We start from the raw sequence: 16816 nt of genomic DNA, 5'->3' as shown, positions 1-16816 counted from the left end.
TTTCTCCTCTGAGTTATTTGTACTCGTCGATTCCATCACCCATCGGTTTGCTTTCTTTTGCTTTAATTTTGCAAGACTCCAGTTCAAGCATTTCATTGTCCAGTTGAGGTAAACATTCTAAAACCTTATTGTTGCTCTCAAGAGATGCACCAAGAGCTATTCAAACTTTATTGCGTACCAATATTTTCTTACCGAGGTTTTGCACACTACTTCTTGCCCTTAATTCAATTACATTCAAATGTACAAATTTTAATTTCATTTTTCTCCCTATATTCAAAGAGGAAGTCAATTTTCTCTGTAGCCAAACACAACAAGGAAGGTTTAATTCAGTGGTGCAGATGTGGGCTCCACTGGTCAAGCTCCAAGAAAAGATCGACCACAAAGGGGTTTCGTGGATTGCTCGCTCTTGCCTCTCAAAAATGAGTTGAATCAGATGTCGAAGGCCACATTTGCAAGAGAGACCTTGAAGCCTTTGCTTGACACATTCAAAGTGGTGTCGAAGGTACGTCATTTGTATGTGGATCGTAGTGAGCTTGCTCGGATTTAGAATAGATCAGCATAAGATTTGATTTTCAGATTTGTAACAAGTTTGCAATGCCTAATTTATGGATAACATTTGTGATTTATTAAGTGGATGCTTTAGTTTGGAGTTCATTTTGTAGTTACTTAATTTACTAACTCAGAGGAATTAACGAGTACAAAAAACTCAACTCCTGATATTGCTCTAATGTATTTGGAATTAGGAGTTTGGGTTTTGCATTGTCGGTATGTTTGCTTTTCATTTAATAGGTCTTGGAAGGATGGTAGGCTTAAGTTGTATTTGAATTGAGGAATTGTGCAAAAAAGTATTCCTTTTGTGTGGATTGTTTGTGTATGTTTTCTAAATTGTACTCGGGCTGATTGGGATGTTGTATGCTAAATTGTATGCAGTTATAAGATTTTATATGTGTTTTGAAGTGATAGTTTGGAGTTGGCAAAGAATGTGAAGTCGGTGAGTTTAATTCACATGTGCTAGTTCATTATTTTGATCTTGTTTATGTCAAAAGATTTGGTTTGTTGAATGGGAGTATAACCTTATCTTATGCATTGATTTGCTTTGGTTTTTTAGCATTCAATATAATTGTTATTTCCTAAATGCAGATAGCATGAATAAGCGATTCCAAGACCGAACTATGGTGCTCAAGGTGTGGGACAGACTAGAAGAATTTGTGTTCACATTCCCATTCTTGATTTGCATGGAATTTCTATAAAAGCTGCATGGATATTTCTAACATTTGTGAGCTTTTTAACCCTCATACTCAATGCTGCTTTACAGTATGGTTATATAATCTAAATAGATTAGTTGCTTCCACTACATTCTTGCAATGCTTTTGCTAGGCTTCATGACATGGTCATTCATGCTCATTTGCCAAGTGGGACAAACTGAATCTCAGTTCTAGTTTGAGTTCTTGATCAGCTAAGCATAGAATACCCAAAACTTTATTTCAGAATGTGGTTGACGGCTCATTCTCTTATTTTTTCCCTTTCCTTCATTCATTTTGTTGTATTTGTTTTTGTATTTCATAAGAACTTTGGGGCGAGAAGTGGGGGTGATCTTTAATTGTTTTCCTGGCACCAAAATAAATGTTTATCATCACAATAGGCATTGATGGGTGTAAATATCTATGCTGGAAAGGATTTGAACGAGAAACGCTAGGACCTAGTAAACTTAGGAGCTAGTGGATAGAAGAGATCCCTCATGTTCTATATTGAGATAGAATCCAAAAATAGAGAAGTGCATGAAAGTTATTCCTTTTTTTTTTTTGGTAATATTATTTTGGCATTGGGTTGATGGGAGTGTTGTGATCTTATCTGGCAGAAGAAACAACTAGTAATTGCGAAAGATACTTGTCATGTTGACGTTCTATGTTATACGATATACCTGACGTTCAAGGGATGAAATTTTTAAAATTTAAAATTTATATATATATATATATATATTTATATATATAATGGAGCAGGCACTAGTTAGGAGTTGTACTCTTAACCATCCTTGTAAACACCAAATCATGTCAATTTGCTAAGCAGCTAATAATCAAAATTTAAATATGACCATAATTAGAGAGGTGTTATGGTCTGGAAAACAAGAAACAGGACCTTCTTCGGTTTTTTTTTTGGAGATATCGTCTTTGACGTTAACCTCAGCATTTGGGTCTTCTTGGGGCTGTCAAACTCACTGTAGCTCAGCTGGGATCCAAAACCCAAATTGGATCAGCCAGGCCCACCACCGAAAATGTGTTTCGAGAAGTGTATTTTTTTTTTTATGTATTGTTTTTTTAAAAAATTTACAACATTATTCAAAAAAAAATTTTTGAATTATTAAATTAAAAAAAAAAAAGTCAGAACAATGTGTCCGGACCACATCATTTTCCAACACAAAAAAGCTAAAAAAGAAGACATTTTTTTAGTGCGCATTGCATCATAGGCGGCTAGGTTTGAAAAATAAAACAATCTCAATTTATCTTATCTCATTATTATAATTTTTATATAAAATAAAATAAATAATTTAACTTTTTTTAAATATTAAAATAATAATAAAATTAAAAAAAATATTCTAACAATATTTTATTTAATTTTTAACTTTTAACTTTTATTTAAAACTATCTCGTCTCATTTTATTATCCAAACCGCACCTTATGGTCTCACCTATTCTTTCTCATTCTTTCGCATTCAGAATCTAAACTTTACAACATGACAATGAGAACTAGTTGCTATAAATATATAACAACATGTATTCATCATTGGTCAATTAATTGACCGATTGTGCGGTTCCACTTGTCTTTTTCTTTCAAAGATAACATTTTTTTTTTTTTAAAATTTCGCAGCCCATTTGCCTGCCTTCTTTACAAAATAATAATTTTAAATACCCATATATCTACTTAACCCAAAAGAAAAAGGAAAATACCAAAGAGGTAAAAAGGGAAGCCTACCAAGCAATCCTTATCTTTACTTTAAGCATCCCCACAGAGCCGTTTATGTTTTGGACAAGACAATGTCTTTTGATATGAGGAAGAGAGAGATGGAAATTGTAGACTAGTGGCACACACGTGACAATCAATCCACATCTTATTAATTGGTTCCATACAAAAAAACAAAGAAAGAAACTTGCTTGATTCTTCCATTATGACTACTTTATTTGCCATTTACGTGCTGAAAGGTTAATTTTATGTTTTTTAATTTAATATTTTTTATTTTTTTAAAAAAACCTTGTAATATATATATGTATATATTTCTAAAAAAAACAGCAAATAATTAATTTGATTACTTTTAAAACCATATTGTATATAACCATAATGTTTAATTTGGAAAATCTAAGTTCTTTTTAAAGCAAGTCTTGATGCATCAATCAACAGTTTGAAGGGTGCTTTGTCAGTTTGATATATATATATATATATATATATATTTTTTTTTTTATACATTTAGAAGTTTCGAAGTCAGACTTCCATTTTAGAGATTGAGAATTATATCAATGAAAACTTCTGCTTGATTTACAAATATATTTTTGTTTCTTTTAAATGAGATAAGCTTAGTACTTGCGCTTTATTTCGATCATCACGATGCACACAGTCTGTCACCGATATTGGCCGGACTAATCCGCGTTGGATGCAACGATAGCTATTCTGACTTTTGTCGATACGTGGTTTCTCTCGATCAATCATTTGGACGAGGACCAATCTCCAGTCTCCGACTCTCCCTCTCCCCACGAGGCACACACCACTCGATCGCCCCCCCAGCTCTATAAGAATAACAATTCTGTTTCAAGCCAAATTAAGGATCGGGCGAGCTCAGAATCTGATCTCACTCTTCCATCTCTCTCCATGACCATGAAGTTTCAGCAATGGATGGTCATGGGCGTAATCTGTACGTCGTTCTTCCAAACCCTCATTCCAGTGGAGTCTCTTCCCGTAGCTCACAAAATCAAAAGTCTGCCTGGCCAGCCACAGGTCAGTTTCCAACAATTTGCTGGCTTCATCACCATTGATGAACAGCAACAGAGAGCTCTTTTTTACTACTTTGTTGAAGCTGAAGGAAACCCTGCTTCAAAGCCTCTTGTTCTCTGGCTAAATGGAGGTAGCCTACATTCTTTTTAACTTTCATCACCTGGGCCCAGCTCATTGAAAGAACCTCTTTCTTTCTCTCTTTAAGTTGTTTTTCATTTCCAAAATGTTTTGAAACAAAAATCTGATCTTTCTGAGTTTTATGAAATTAGAAATATATATTAGATTAGATACACTCCCTTCGGTGTGTGAATGAGCTTGCTTTTTTCTCTCTCTCTCTTTCGTAGGGCCTGGTTGTTCATCTATTGGAGCTGGAGCTTTTATTGAGCACGGACCCTTTAGACCAAGTGGAAATAATCTTGTCAAGAACGAGTATAGTTGGAATAAAGGTCTTTACAATGGCCATTTCTTTCCTTCTTTCTTGCTTAATTTCTTTCTTTTTTCCCCCTCTGTCTTTGTGCGGGAACCACAGCATGTCTGCCAAGAAAATCTCATGAGATTAGACAAAGCAATGACTCAATGAGGATAAGTCGAAGTCTTATCCACATCAGTCCTTTTTAGAACGTGAAAATAGTTTCATGTTTTACTCTAATTGGATGAGTTTATTTATTTATTTATTCTAAATGAAAGAATTACTCACTTTTTAAGTACATCCTATTTGTTTAACAGAAGCAAATATGCTGTACCTGGAGTCACCAGCTGGAGTTGGTTTTTCTTACTCATCTAATAAATCATTTTACAGCTATGTGGACGATGAGATAACAGGTTTATGTTCTTCCATCATCTAATAAATCTCTAGCTACTGAATTTGTTTTGAGTGTCTGGTTCTAACATTATTCGATGATTATTCATGTCGAATAATACAGTTTACATGCATATACTTTCAGTTTCTGATGTTTACAGATTATCTATCAAAAACAGAATACAGACATAATAGCTTTGATTTGATAATAATAAAGATACACAAAACTAGGATTATCCTTTCACATTTAGAATATTTTACACGAGAATTACAGCTACGAGAGGATGTTTTTCAAATAACAAGCTTAGACATGCATAGACATTTCGAAACTGACACTTGGGTCTGCTTTTCTTCAGCACAAGACAGTCTCTTGTTCCTGAAACTCTGGTTTGCCAAGTTTCCAGAATACCAAAACAGAGATTTTTTTATCGCAGGAGAGAGCTATGGCGGTAAATTTCTTCCCTTTATTTTTTGTTTGTCCCATTTAATGAAGACCATCCATTATCATCGGCATGATTGTTCATGTGCGTGCGGGCATTAATTGCTGTAAGAAAAGTACGATGGAATGCACGTCGTAGATAAGATGTTGAGAATTAACATGGATCATTCAATACGATATGATGACTGGGTTGCCACAATGTGCCTAGATTTCGAAAGTGAAATAATTTTTTTTTTCTTTTTTTCTAAGCAAGCAAATCTTATTAAAAAATAAAAAGATTATACATGAGAAGGATGTGGGACTTTCCAACAAACATCCCAATACAATAATTATAGTGCCAAAGTGCTAGAAAAAAGAAAATTAAAATAGATTTTGGGACCAATTTCTTGGTCCTCACTCATGCTCTACAAAGAAGGCGTCATCTTAAAAGATGGTTTTTAAGCAAGCAACCGCTGGAGGCGGTGTAAGCTGTGGGTGCACTGCAGTTTATTGTCTTGATATATTTTTTAGAGAGATCCTTAGTCCCTTTTAAAGATCATCGGTTAGAGAAAGCGATAACATAATAGTCCCTTTTTCAAGACCGGCATCAGATGGATTAATTTCTGGCTGGCCCACGCCTTTGTGGTGGTGCGTGGAGACCATGCGCCGATGGTTGAGAGGTGAGGTGGAGCAGATTTGAAAGATCTCGAGGTGGGGAATTTGATGGTGTGGCGCGTATAGCTAGCAAACTCTGTGGGGCGCGGCGGCACGTGAGTGCCATGCGGTGGTCACGCAACGACATTTCAGTAGATCGGCGACTGTAGTGTTACGTGATGGGATACGTGTTGACAGGTGGTAGCCGGAGAGCCGTTGATCTAACCAAACCCAAAACGGTGGAGGGGAGGAGGAAAAAAAAATACTACCATAAAAGCATATACAATAAACATACCCTCCTCTCCTACAAAAACACTCAAAATGATTGAGTTTTATAAAGAGAAGTGAGACTTTCTCTTTCTAAAAGGCAAGCGTTTGTTAGAGAGGAAATAATTCTCTTTTGATAAGCCTGTGTGTAAGAGAGAGATTAATTAACCATTAATGTCAGATAAAGATGTGCAAGTCCCAACGTTTACTCTGGAAAAGAAAATAGAATATATTTTTAAAAAAATAATTTTTTTATATGGATATCAAATTTATTTATTTTTAAAAAAATATTGAGATTTACCTATCTTAAATTTTTCTTAATTCTTATGATTATAAATATCATTTCTTTTAATTCAATGGCCTTGTTGTTGGTAATAGGTCATTATGTTCCACAACTTGCACATCTCATTGTTCGGTCCAATGTGAAGTTCAAATTGAAGGGGATCGCTGTGAGTAGACATGATGGAAATATGACTTCTCGAATTAATTCTCTGATTTTCACAATGAGAAAATTTTTGTTAATCTGTAACGAACACTACTGCGCAGATAGGGAATCCTCTTCTGGAATTCGCCACTGATTTCAATGCTCCAGACGAATATTACTGGTCTCATGGCTTGATATCTGATGCTGTTTATAGCCTTCTCAGTAAATATTGCAACAGTTCTCAGATAATGCGAGAGGCCATAAATGGCTTTCTTTCTCCCGCCTGTGCTGCTGTATATACCCAACGTTCAAGAGAACTTTCTCGGTCAATCGATCCATACTATGTCATTGGTGATGTTTGTGTGCAGTCACCTGGTCAATCTCAAGTGGAGACTCTGTCTCACCCTCTAAAATCTAGATTTGAGACTTTATCATCTTTTCATTCACTCTCAGATGCTTCCAGTCAACAGGTGAATGAATTAGTTCCCCAAAAGTTTGCATTTTTATATGATCTTGTTTCGATTTCAAACAGTCTTTTCATTTCTCCCTCTGCTAATTACAGCCAGTTAGGCAGAGCAAGGAAGATGTCTGCGCTCAAGAAAATACAGCCAAGTATTTGAACAGGAAAGATGTGCAGCAGGCTCTCCATGCCCGGCTCGTTGGAGTCCCAAAATGGGTTTTATGCAGCAAGTAATAACATGCACATCTGTTGGTAATTAATTATAACATGCATGAAATGGGTTATTGCAACCAGTTCTTAGATGCTGATCTGCTCTACTTTTTTTTTTTTTTAATTTCAGGGTTCCAAACTATGATGCGAGAGACCGAGAGATACCTACGATTCCTGTCGTAGGATCACTTGTCAGGTCTGGCATCCGGGCTTTGGTTTACAGGTATCGATCTTTAATAAGTTCTTAAACGATCGAATTTCGAGCTCCTTATTGTCGTACTCCATATGCTTGTCCCGCTTATCTATAATGGATGTGATTTGGATAATATTTGACAGTGGAGATCAGGATTCAGTTATCCCATTTACCGGGACTCGGACACTCGTGCATGGATTGGCAATGGAGTTGGGACTGAAAACAACTGTACCTTACAGAGCTTGGTTTGAAGGAAAACAGGTGAAAGTGTTCATGTCTATATCTCAAAATTCAAACTTTCTAAAGAGTAGTGTTGCCAAATGAATGGTGTTCTTATAATAATTTCCTGATTTATTATTATGGCAGGTTGGTGGTTGGACACAGGTATATGGAAAGATGGAGCTATCCTTTGCCAGCATAAGAGGAGCTTCTCACACAGCTCCTGCCTCTCAACCAGAGAGATCATTAACGCTCTTTAAGGGGTTTATTGCAGGCAAAGCACTGCCAGCAACATGATCAAGTACTAATAGAGACATCTTTACTCTCACTAATATTTATATTAAGTTCTAATAAGAGCTGATCATTCTTGTTATATGGCGGATGCATGTAATATTACTATTGAGAAATGCTTAGTCCACCGCGATGGTTTTTATTATTATTATATTTTATTTAATGATTAAAAAAGTGTTTTTAATGATGTTGTGAACTTGTTTTTAGATGTTGAATGGTATTAAAAAAAATGTATAAAAAAGATGAATAGAGAAAAAAATAAAAAAAACTATTCGGCCTTGTCGGTAGCATCCATCGGTAGATTCTACTGGTGCATGTAGCATCACTGCATTACTATTAATTTGAAATTCTTCTATGGATGCAGCATTTATTCGCAAATCCACTATCAGTTGAAGTCTTATAAAAATGAAAGGATAATGACATTCATAATTTTTTTTATAGCCCAAGTTGGATTCGTAATTACTTTATTTTTGCAATATTCCTTCATACTTAGGAATAAAACTTTGTATTTTCAAAATTAACTAATGAATATGCGTTATTTATACAGGAGCTTTACAAAGCTATTTAAGGAAATAAATACAGCATTTACAAAGACATTTAAACATTACAGAAATCTTGGCTATTGACTATACAATGATTTTTTATTTGCAACAGATCAGGAAATTATTGACAGCTTGATTTTAGGCTAGATTCGATGTTTGACTTGTGCTTGATTTTGGCAATCTTCCTTAATACCCCCCAGCTCCATAAGAATAGCAATTCTGTTTCAAACCAAATTAAAGATCGGGCGAGCTCAGATTCTGATCTCACTCTTCCATCTCTCTCCATGATCATGAAGTTTCAGCAATGGATCATGGTCAATGGATCATGGTCATTCCAGTGGAATCTCTTCCCGTAGCTCACAAAATCAAAAGTCTGCCTGGCCAGCCACAGGTAAGTTTCCAACAATTTGCTGGCTTCATCACCATTGATGAACAGAAACAGAGAGCTCTTTTTTACTACTTTGTTGAAGCTGAAGGAAACCCTGCTTCAAAGCCTCTTGTTCTCTGGCTAAATGGAGGTAGCCTAGATTCTTTTTAACTTTCATCACCTTGGCCCAGCTCATTGACAGAACCTCTTTCTCTCTCTCTATAAGTTGTTTTTCATTTCCTAAATGTTTTGATACAAAAATTTGATCTTTCTGAGTTTTATGAAATTAGAAATATATATTATATTAGAAAATATATTTGTAACCGTAAATTATGTAATCGTCGCGTAATTACTTTAAAAAAAGTGAATAAAATTTGAAACCTACATAAAAAAGATTAATTTTTTAATAGCGGACTTAACTCTCTTTCAAAATAATTACGCGACATTTACATACTTTATAATTGTACATAAAATTACTTATATTAGATACACTCCCTTTGGTCTGTGAATGAGTTTGTTTTTTTCTCTCTTTCGTACGGCCTGATTGTTCATCTATTGGAGATGGAGCTTTTACTGAGCACGGACCCTTTAGACCAAGTGGAAATAATCTTGTCAAGAACGAGTATAGTTGGAATAAAGGTCTTTACAATGGCCATTTCTTTCCTTCTTTCTTGCTTAATTTCATTCTTTTTTCCCCCGTCTTTGTGCGGGAACCACAGCATGTCTGCCAAGAAAATCTCACCAGATTAGACAAAGCAATGACTCAATGAGGATAAGTCGAAGTCTTATCCACATCAGTCCTTTTTAGCACGTGAAAATAGTTTCATGATTTACTCTAATTGGTTGAGTTTATTTATTCTAAATAAAAGGATTACTCACTTTTTATGTACATCCTATTTGTTTAACAGAAGCAAATATGCTGTACCTGGAGTCTCCAGCTGGAGTTTGTTTTTCTTACTCATCTAATAAATCATTTTACAGCTATGTGGACGATGAGATTACAGGTTTATGTTCTTTCATCATCTAATAAATCTCTAGCTACTGAGTTTGTTTTGAGTGTCTGGTTCTGACATTATTCGATGATTATTCATGTCGAATAATACAGTTTACATGCATATACTTTCAGTTTCTGATGTTTACAGATTATCTATCAAAAACAGAATACAGACATAATAGCTTTGATTTGATAATAATAAAGATACACAAAACTAGGATTTTCCTTTCACATTTAGAATATTTTACACGAGAATTACAGCTACGAGAGGATGTTTTTCAAATAACAAGCTTAGACATGCATAGACATTTCGAAACTGACACTTGGGTCTGCTTTTCTTCAGCACAAGACAGTCTCTTGTTCCTGAAACTCTGGTTTGCCAAGTTTCCAGAATACCAAAACAGAGATTTTTTTATCGCAGGAGAGAGCTATGGCGGTAAATTTCTTCCCTTTATTTTTTGTTTGTCCCATTTAATGAAGACCATCCATTATCATCGGCATGATTGTTCATGTGCGTGCGGGCATTAATTGCTATGAGAAAAGTAAGATCGAGAGCACGTCGTACATAAGATGTGGATCATTCAATACGATATGATGAATGGGTTGGCACGCTATGCCTAGTTTTCGAAAGTGAAATAATTCTCTTTTAAAAAGCCTGTGTGTAAGAGAGAGATTAATTAACCATTAATGTTAGATGAAGGTGTGGAAGCCCGGCCATTTCCTCCGGAAAAAAAAAAAAGAAAAAAAAAAGAAAAATCCATTATTAAAAAAATTCTTTTTATATGAATATCAAATTTATTTACTTTTTTTTTTTAAAAAAATGTGCGAGTTTACATAAATATTTCTCTTAATTCAATGGCCTTATTGTTGGTAATAGGTCATTATGTTCCACAACTTGCACATCTCATTGTTCAGTCCAATGTGAAGTTCAAATTGAAGGGGATCGCTGTGAGTAGACATGATGGAAATATGACTTCTCGAATTAATTCTCTGGTTTTCACAATGAGAAATTTTTTTGTTAATCTGTAACGAATACTACTGTAGATAGGGAATCCTCTTCTGGAATTCGCCACTGATTTCAATGCGCCGGACGTGTATTACTGGTCTCATGGCTTGATATCTGATGCTGTTTATAGCCTTCTCAATAAACATTGCAACAGTTCTCAGATAATGCGAGAGGCCATAAATGGCTTTCTTTCTCCCGCCTGTACTGCTGTATTTACCCAACTTTTCAGAGAACTTTCTCCGTCAATCGATCGATACTATGTCATTGGTGATGTTTGTGTACAGTCATCTGGTCAATCTCATGTGGAGACCCTGTATCACCCTCTAAAATATAGATTGGAGACTTTGTCATCTTTTCATTCACTCTCAGATGCTTCCAGTCAACAGGTGAATGAATTAGTTCCCCAAAAGATTGCATTTTTATATGATCTTGTTTCGATTCCAAACAGTCTTTTCATTTCTCCCTCTGCTAATTACAGCCACTTAGGCAGAGCAAGGAAGATGTCTGTGCTCAAGAAAATACAGACAAGTATTTGAACAGGAAAGATGTGCAGCAGGCTCTCCATGCCCGGCTCGTTGGAGTCCCAAAATGGGTTTTATGCAGCAAGTAATAACTTGCACATCTGTTAGTAATTAATTATAACATGCATGAAATGGGTTATTGCAATCAGTTCTTGAAAATTAGGTTGAACCAACCTCCTTACTCATGCTTCTAAACATGTAGAGTGGCGGCAGGCCATGAATACCGAGTTCAATGCATTGCTTAAAAACGGCACTTTGTCACTTGTTAAACCACACAACAACATGAATGTGGTGGGATGTCGCCGCGTCTATAAAATCAAAAGGAAGCCGGACGGCACAATTGATCGATATAAAGCCTATCTAGAAGGACTAGATTTTCAAGACACATTTAGTCTCGTGGTCAAACCCACTACTATATGCCTAGTGTTGTCTCATGCCGTGAGTTAACAATGGTGCATCAAACAGCTTGACATCACCAACGCCTTCCTCCATGGATTTCTTAATGAGGAGGTATATATGCAACAACCTCTTGGCTTTATATATTCTCAATTTCCCGATCATGTCTGTAGGCTTTATAAGGTCCTGGACTAAAACAGGCACCCAGGGCTTGTATTCACGCCTTAGTGATAAGCTTCTATCTCTCGATTTTATCAATGCAAAGTCAAATGCTTCACTTTTTGTTTATCAGAATGCTCAAATAATGATCTACATTCTGGTCTATGTGGACGACATATTAATCACCGACTCTTCTCCACTTACAGTGTCCTCAGTCATTCGGTCTCTTGGCATGGAATTTGCTCTCAAAGATCTTGGAAATCTTCATTATTTTCTTAGTGTTAAGGCTCACCGTGTACCCGAAGGTCTCTTCCTCTCTCAATACAAATATATTATAAATCTCATGCACCATATAAACATGACTCATGCTAAACCAGTTGTCTCTCCAATGTCCACTGCTATAATCTGACCATATTTAATGAGATACCATTGAAGATGAAACACTGTACAGAAGCACAGTTGGAGCACTTTAGTATCTATTGTTAACAAGAGCCGACATTTCATTTGCCGTCAACTGAGTCTGTCAATTTATGTATCGATCAACGACAGTTCATTGGACAGCAGTAAAACGTATATTGCGTTATCTGAAACAAACAGTTGATCATGGCATCCTTATCTGACCAAGTCATACCTCACAACTTATAGCCTATTCGATTATGGGTTGGGCAGGTTCCCTTGAAGATCGGCGATCAACCAATGGCTATTGCATCTTTTTTGGTCATAATATTGTGATTTGGAGTTTCAAGAAACAAACCACGGTGGCACGATCTAGTACAGAAGTTGAGTATCGAGCCATTACAAATACTACAGCTGAGCTCATATGGTTACAATCTCTTTGCCATTAGCTTGGCATCTCTAAGCCCCATTCTCCTATTCTCTGGTGTGATAATATTGGCGCCACCTATTTGACAGCTAATTCAGTTTTAGATGCCTGTACCAAACATATAGAGCTGAACTATCATTTTGTACGTGAACAAGTGTCAAAGAAGTTGTTGGATGTCCGATTCATCTCTGGGAAGGATCAAGTGGCAGATGTGTTGACGAGGTCTCTACCTTCACCGCAGTTTACTTTGCTCAAAGACAAGCTTCATGTGGCTACTGCCCCGCTTTGCTTGGGGGGGGGGGGGGGGGGGGGGGGGGGGGGGGGGGGGGGGGCGGGGGGAGGGGAGGGTGTTGTAAGTGATAATGCTCTGGACCAAGTCAAACACAAAGATAAACATAAATCAGAGAAGATCACTTCTAGAGATATACAATATGTAAATTCAAATATTGAGAGAGATATGGATAAGTAAGGATCATTCATATATTGTTTATAAAATATAAGGCAGGACGCCTCCATACGATTACTGGAAATCAACTATATTGTTTATAATTATTGTTTTATGCATAGTCTGTCACCGATTTCGGCCTTACTAATCCACGTTGAATGCAACGACAGCTAATCTGATTTTCGTCGATATGTGGTTTCCCTCGATTAATCAATTGGACGAGGACCAATCTCCAGTCTCCCCACGAGGCACACACCACTCGATCGCCCCCCATCCCCCCCCCCCCCCCCTTGCGAGCATCTCCCAGTTACTGCGTTGAGAGGACGAGTAACAATTCTGTTTCAAACCAAATTAAAGATCGGGCGAGCTCAGATTCTGATCTCACTCTTCCGTCTCTCTCCATGATCATGAAGTTTCAGCAATGGATCATGGTCATGGGCGTAATCTGTGCGTCGTTCTTCCAAACTCTCATTCCAGTGGAGTCTCTTCCCGTAGCTCACAAAATCAAAAGTCTGCCTGGCCAGCCACAGGTCAGTTTCCAACAATTTGCTGGCTTCATCACCATTGATGAACAGCAACAGAGAGCTCTTTTTTACTACTTTGTTGAAGCTGAAGGAAACTCTGCTTCAAAGCCTCTTGTTCTCTGGCTAACTGGAGGTAGCCTAGATTCTTTTTAACTTTCATCACCTGGGCCCAGCTCATTCAAATAACCTCTTTCTTTCTCTCTATAAGTTGTTTTTCATTTCCTAAATCTTTTGAAACAAAAATATGATCTTTCTGAGTTCTATGAAATTAGAAATATATATTAGATTAGATACACTCCCTTTGGTGTGTGAATGAGTTTGTTTTTTTCTCTCTTTCGTAGGGCCTGGTTGTTCATCTATTGGAGCTGGAGCTTTTATTGAGCACGGGCCCTTTAGACCAAGTGGAAATAATCTTGTCAAGAACGAGTATAGTTGGAATAAAGGTCTTTACAATGGCCATTTCTTTCCTTCTTTCTTGCTTAATTTCTTTCCTTTTCCCCCCTCTGTCTTTGTGCGGGAACCACAGCATGTCTGCCAAGAAAATTTCACCAGATTAGACAAAGCAATGAGGATAAGTCGAAGTCTTATCCACATCAGTCCTTTTTAGCACGTGAAAATAGTTTCATGTTTTACTCTAATTGGTTGAGTTTATTTATTTATTTATTCTAAATAAAAGGATTACTCACTTTTTAAGTACATCCTATTTGTTTAACAGAAGCAAATATGCTGTACCTGGAGTCTCCAGCTGGAGTTGGTTTTTTCTTACTCATCCAATAAATCATTTTACAGCTATGTGGACGATGAGATAACAGGTTTATGTTCTTTCATCATCTAACAAATCTCTAGCTACTGAATTTATTTTGAGTGTCTGGTTCTGACATTATTCGATGATTATTCATGTCGAATGATACAGTTTACATGCATATACTTTCAGTTTCTGATGTTTACAGATTATCTATTAAAAAAAAGAATACAGACATGATAGCTTTGATTTGATAATAATAAAGATACACAAAACTAGGATTATCCTTCCACATTTAGAATATTTTACACGAGAATTACAGCTACGAGAGGATGTTTATCAAATAACAAGCTTAGACATGCATAGACATTTCGAAACTGACACTTGGGTCTGCTTTTCTTCAGCACAAGACAGTCTCTTGTTCCTGAAACTCTGGTTTGCCAAGTTTCCAGAATACCAAAACAGAGATTTTTTTATCGCAGGAGAGAGCTATGGCGGTAAATTTCTTCCCTTTATTGTTTGTTTGTCCCTTTTAATGAAGACCATCCATTATCATCGGCATGATTGTTCATGTGCGTGCGGGCATTAATTGCTGTGAGAAAAGTACGATAGAGAGCACGTCTTAGATAAGATGTTGAGAATTAACATGGATCATTCAATACGATATGATGACTAGGTTGCCACGCCATGCCTTGTTTTCGAAAGTAAAATAATTCTCTTTTGATAAGCCTGTGTGTAGGAGAGATTAATTAACCATTAATGTTAGATAAAGGTGCGCAAGTCCCGACATTTCCTCTGGACAAAAAAAAAATAGAATCAATTATTATAAAAACAATCCTTTTATATGAATCTCAATTTTTTTATTTTAAAAAATTACGCGAGATTTATAATTGTTAAAATTATAAATATCATTTCCCTTAATTGAATGGCCTTGTTATTGGTAATAGGTCATTATGTTCCACAACTTGCACATCTCATTGTTCAGTCCAATGTGAAGTTCAAATTGAAGGGGATCGCTGTGAGTAGACATGATGGAAATATGACTTCTCGGATTAATTCTCTGATTTTCACAATGAGAGAATTTTTGTTAATCTGGAACGAACACTACTGCAGGTAGGGAATCCTCTTCTGGAATTCGCCACTGATTTCAAAGAAGCAAGTCGAAGAGATGTTCAGGAGCAGGGAACTGGAAAGGATGTTAGCTGATTATATCAGGCCATAGAGGGAAGGGAATCGCAAACGAGAGCACAGACGAGGCAGGAGCCCTAAGAGCCAAAACCAGAAGGGGCAGAGGCAGAATAACTCTTCAAGACCCAGGAGAGACTAAGAACAGGCCCCCTTCAGGGAAATCTGCATAATAGCAGGTCGCTTCGTTGGGGCGGTGCCACAACATTTGGCAAGAAAGCCCACACTCGCAGGGCAAGGTATCATGAAGTATATATAGTAGACAGACAATATAAATACCCCAAGACGGAGGCAACCCCGACCATTTCATTCGGGGAAGAGGATTGTGAGGGGGTCATGTACCCCATGATGACGCCTTGGTAGTTATGTTGTTGATAGCCAACTACAAGACCAGACGGGTCTTGGTCGATAATGGAAGCTTCGCCGACATTCTATTTTGGGACGCATTCACTAGAATGAGTATCAATCCCGACAAGTTACGACCATCACCTTCCCTGCTCAAGGGTTTCTCAGGAGAAACCATTCAACCTATTGACGCCATCATGCTTCCGATTACGGCAGGGCAAGGTGCCCACACAGTCACCAGCATGACGGATTTCCTAGTGGTCAAGGCCCCATCATCCTACAACGCTATATTGGGATGCCCAACCCTTAATAACTTGAAGGTGGTGACCCCCACGTACCACCTTAAAATGAAGAGGTGAGAGTTGGTGAAATCCGGGGTGAGCAGATATTGACCCGAGAGTGTTATGTCCAGGAGTTGAAGACAGGAGTGCCGACAGTATGTTCAGTAGGTAGCTCAAAGGAATGCCTACCACCGTCGCCTCCAGTAAATGAAGAACCAAACATGGAAGCCAAGGATGAAAGTAATATGCTCCAAGCCGAGGCTAACGAACCTTTAGAGATAGTACAGTTGCACCCAGAATGCCCAGCCGCCGTAACAAGGGTTTGTACAAAGCTCCCACCAGAGTACTGAGAGGCCTTGAAACAGTTGCTGATTGAACACATAGACGTATTTGCTTGGAGCTAAGAAAGTGCGGCAGAAGAGGAGGTCATTCAGTAAAGAGAAGTGTGCAGCCATAGCTAAGGAGATCTATTGACTTTTAGTGTCGGGCTTCATATGGGAAGCACACTACCCTGAATGGCTCTCCAACATAGTGATTGTCAAAAAAGCCAATGGCAAATGGAGGATATGCA

General features: G+C 37.2%; 3 protein-coding genes and 1 pseudogene across 3 annotated transcripts; all 4 read left to right on the top strand.

Moving 5' to 3' along the window:
* Nucleotides 1-3581: 3581 nt before the first annotated feature.
* Nucleotides 3582-8099, top strand: LOC121249813 (serine carboxypeptidase-like 45). Its single transcript, XM_041148617.1, has 10 exons — nucleotides 3582-4110; nucleotides 4325-4426; nucleotides 4707-4802; nucleotides 5136-5228; nucleotides 6497-6567; nucleotides 6665-7012; nucleotides 7105-7232; nucleotides 7343-7435; nucleotides 7549-7666; nucleotides 7772-8099. Exons 1-10 carry the CDS (start codon nucleotides 3858-3860, stop codon nucleotides 7919-7921), a joined length of 1452 nt encoding a protein of 483 aa, XP_041004551.1. The 5' UTR covers nucleotides 3582-3857; the 3' UTR covers nucleotides 7922-8099.
* Nucleotides 8100-8761: 662 nt separating this feature from the next.
* On the top strand, nucleotides 8762-11449 carry LOC121249249 (serine carboxypeptidase-like 45). Its single transcript, XM_041147964.1, has 7 exons — nucleotides 8762-8975; nucleotides 9362-9463; nucleotides 9733-9828; nucleotides 10162-10254; nucleotides 10696-10766; nucleotides 10863-11210; nucleotides 11303-11449. Exons 1-7 carry the CDS (start codon nucleotides 8762-8764, stop codon nucleotides 11432-11434), a joined length of 1056 nt encoding a protein of 351 aa, XP_041003898.1. The 3' UTR covers nucleotides 11435-11449.
* Nucleotides 11450-11904: 455 nt separating this feature from the next.
* Nucleotides 11905-12745, top strand: LOC121249248 (uncharacterized mitochondrial protein AtMg00810-like). The gene is made up of 2 exons (XM_041147963.1): nucleotides 11905-12205; nucleotides 12570-12745. Exons 1-2 carry the CDS (start codon nucleotides 11905-11907, stop codon nucleotides 12743-12745), a joined length of 477 nt encoding a protein of 158 aa, XP_041003897.1.
* A 752-nt stretch (nucleotides 12746-13497) lies between these two features.
* Nucleotides 13498-15579, top strand: LOC121249814 (annotated as a pseudogene).
* Nucleotides 15580-16816: the final 1237 nt, after the last annotated feature.

The sequence above is a fragment of the Juglans microcarpa x Juglans regia genome, chromosome 2D, assembly GCF_004785595.1.
Source record: "Juglans microcarpa x Juglans regia isolate MS1-56 chromosome 2D, Jm3101_v1.0, whole genome shotgun sequence".
NCBI classification, from domain to species: domain Eukaryota; kingdom Viridiplantae; phylum Streptophyta; class Magnoliopsida; order Fagales; family Juglandaceae; genus Juglans; species Juglans microcarpa x Juglans regia.
The sequence above is the reverse complement of the archived record's forward strand: the minus strand, read 5'-3'. Positions and strand labels throughout refer to the sequence as shown.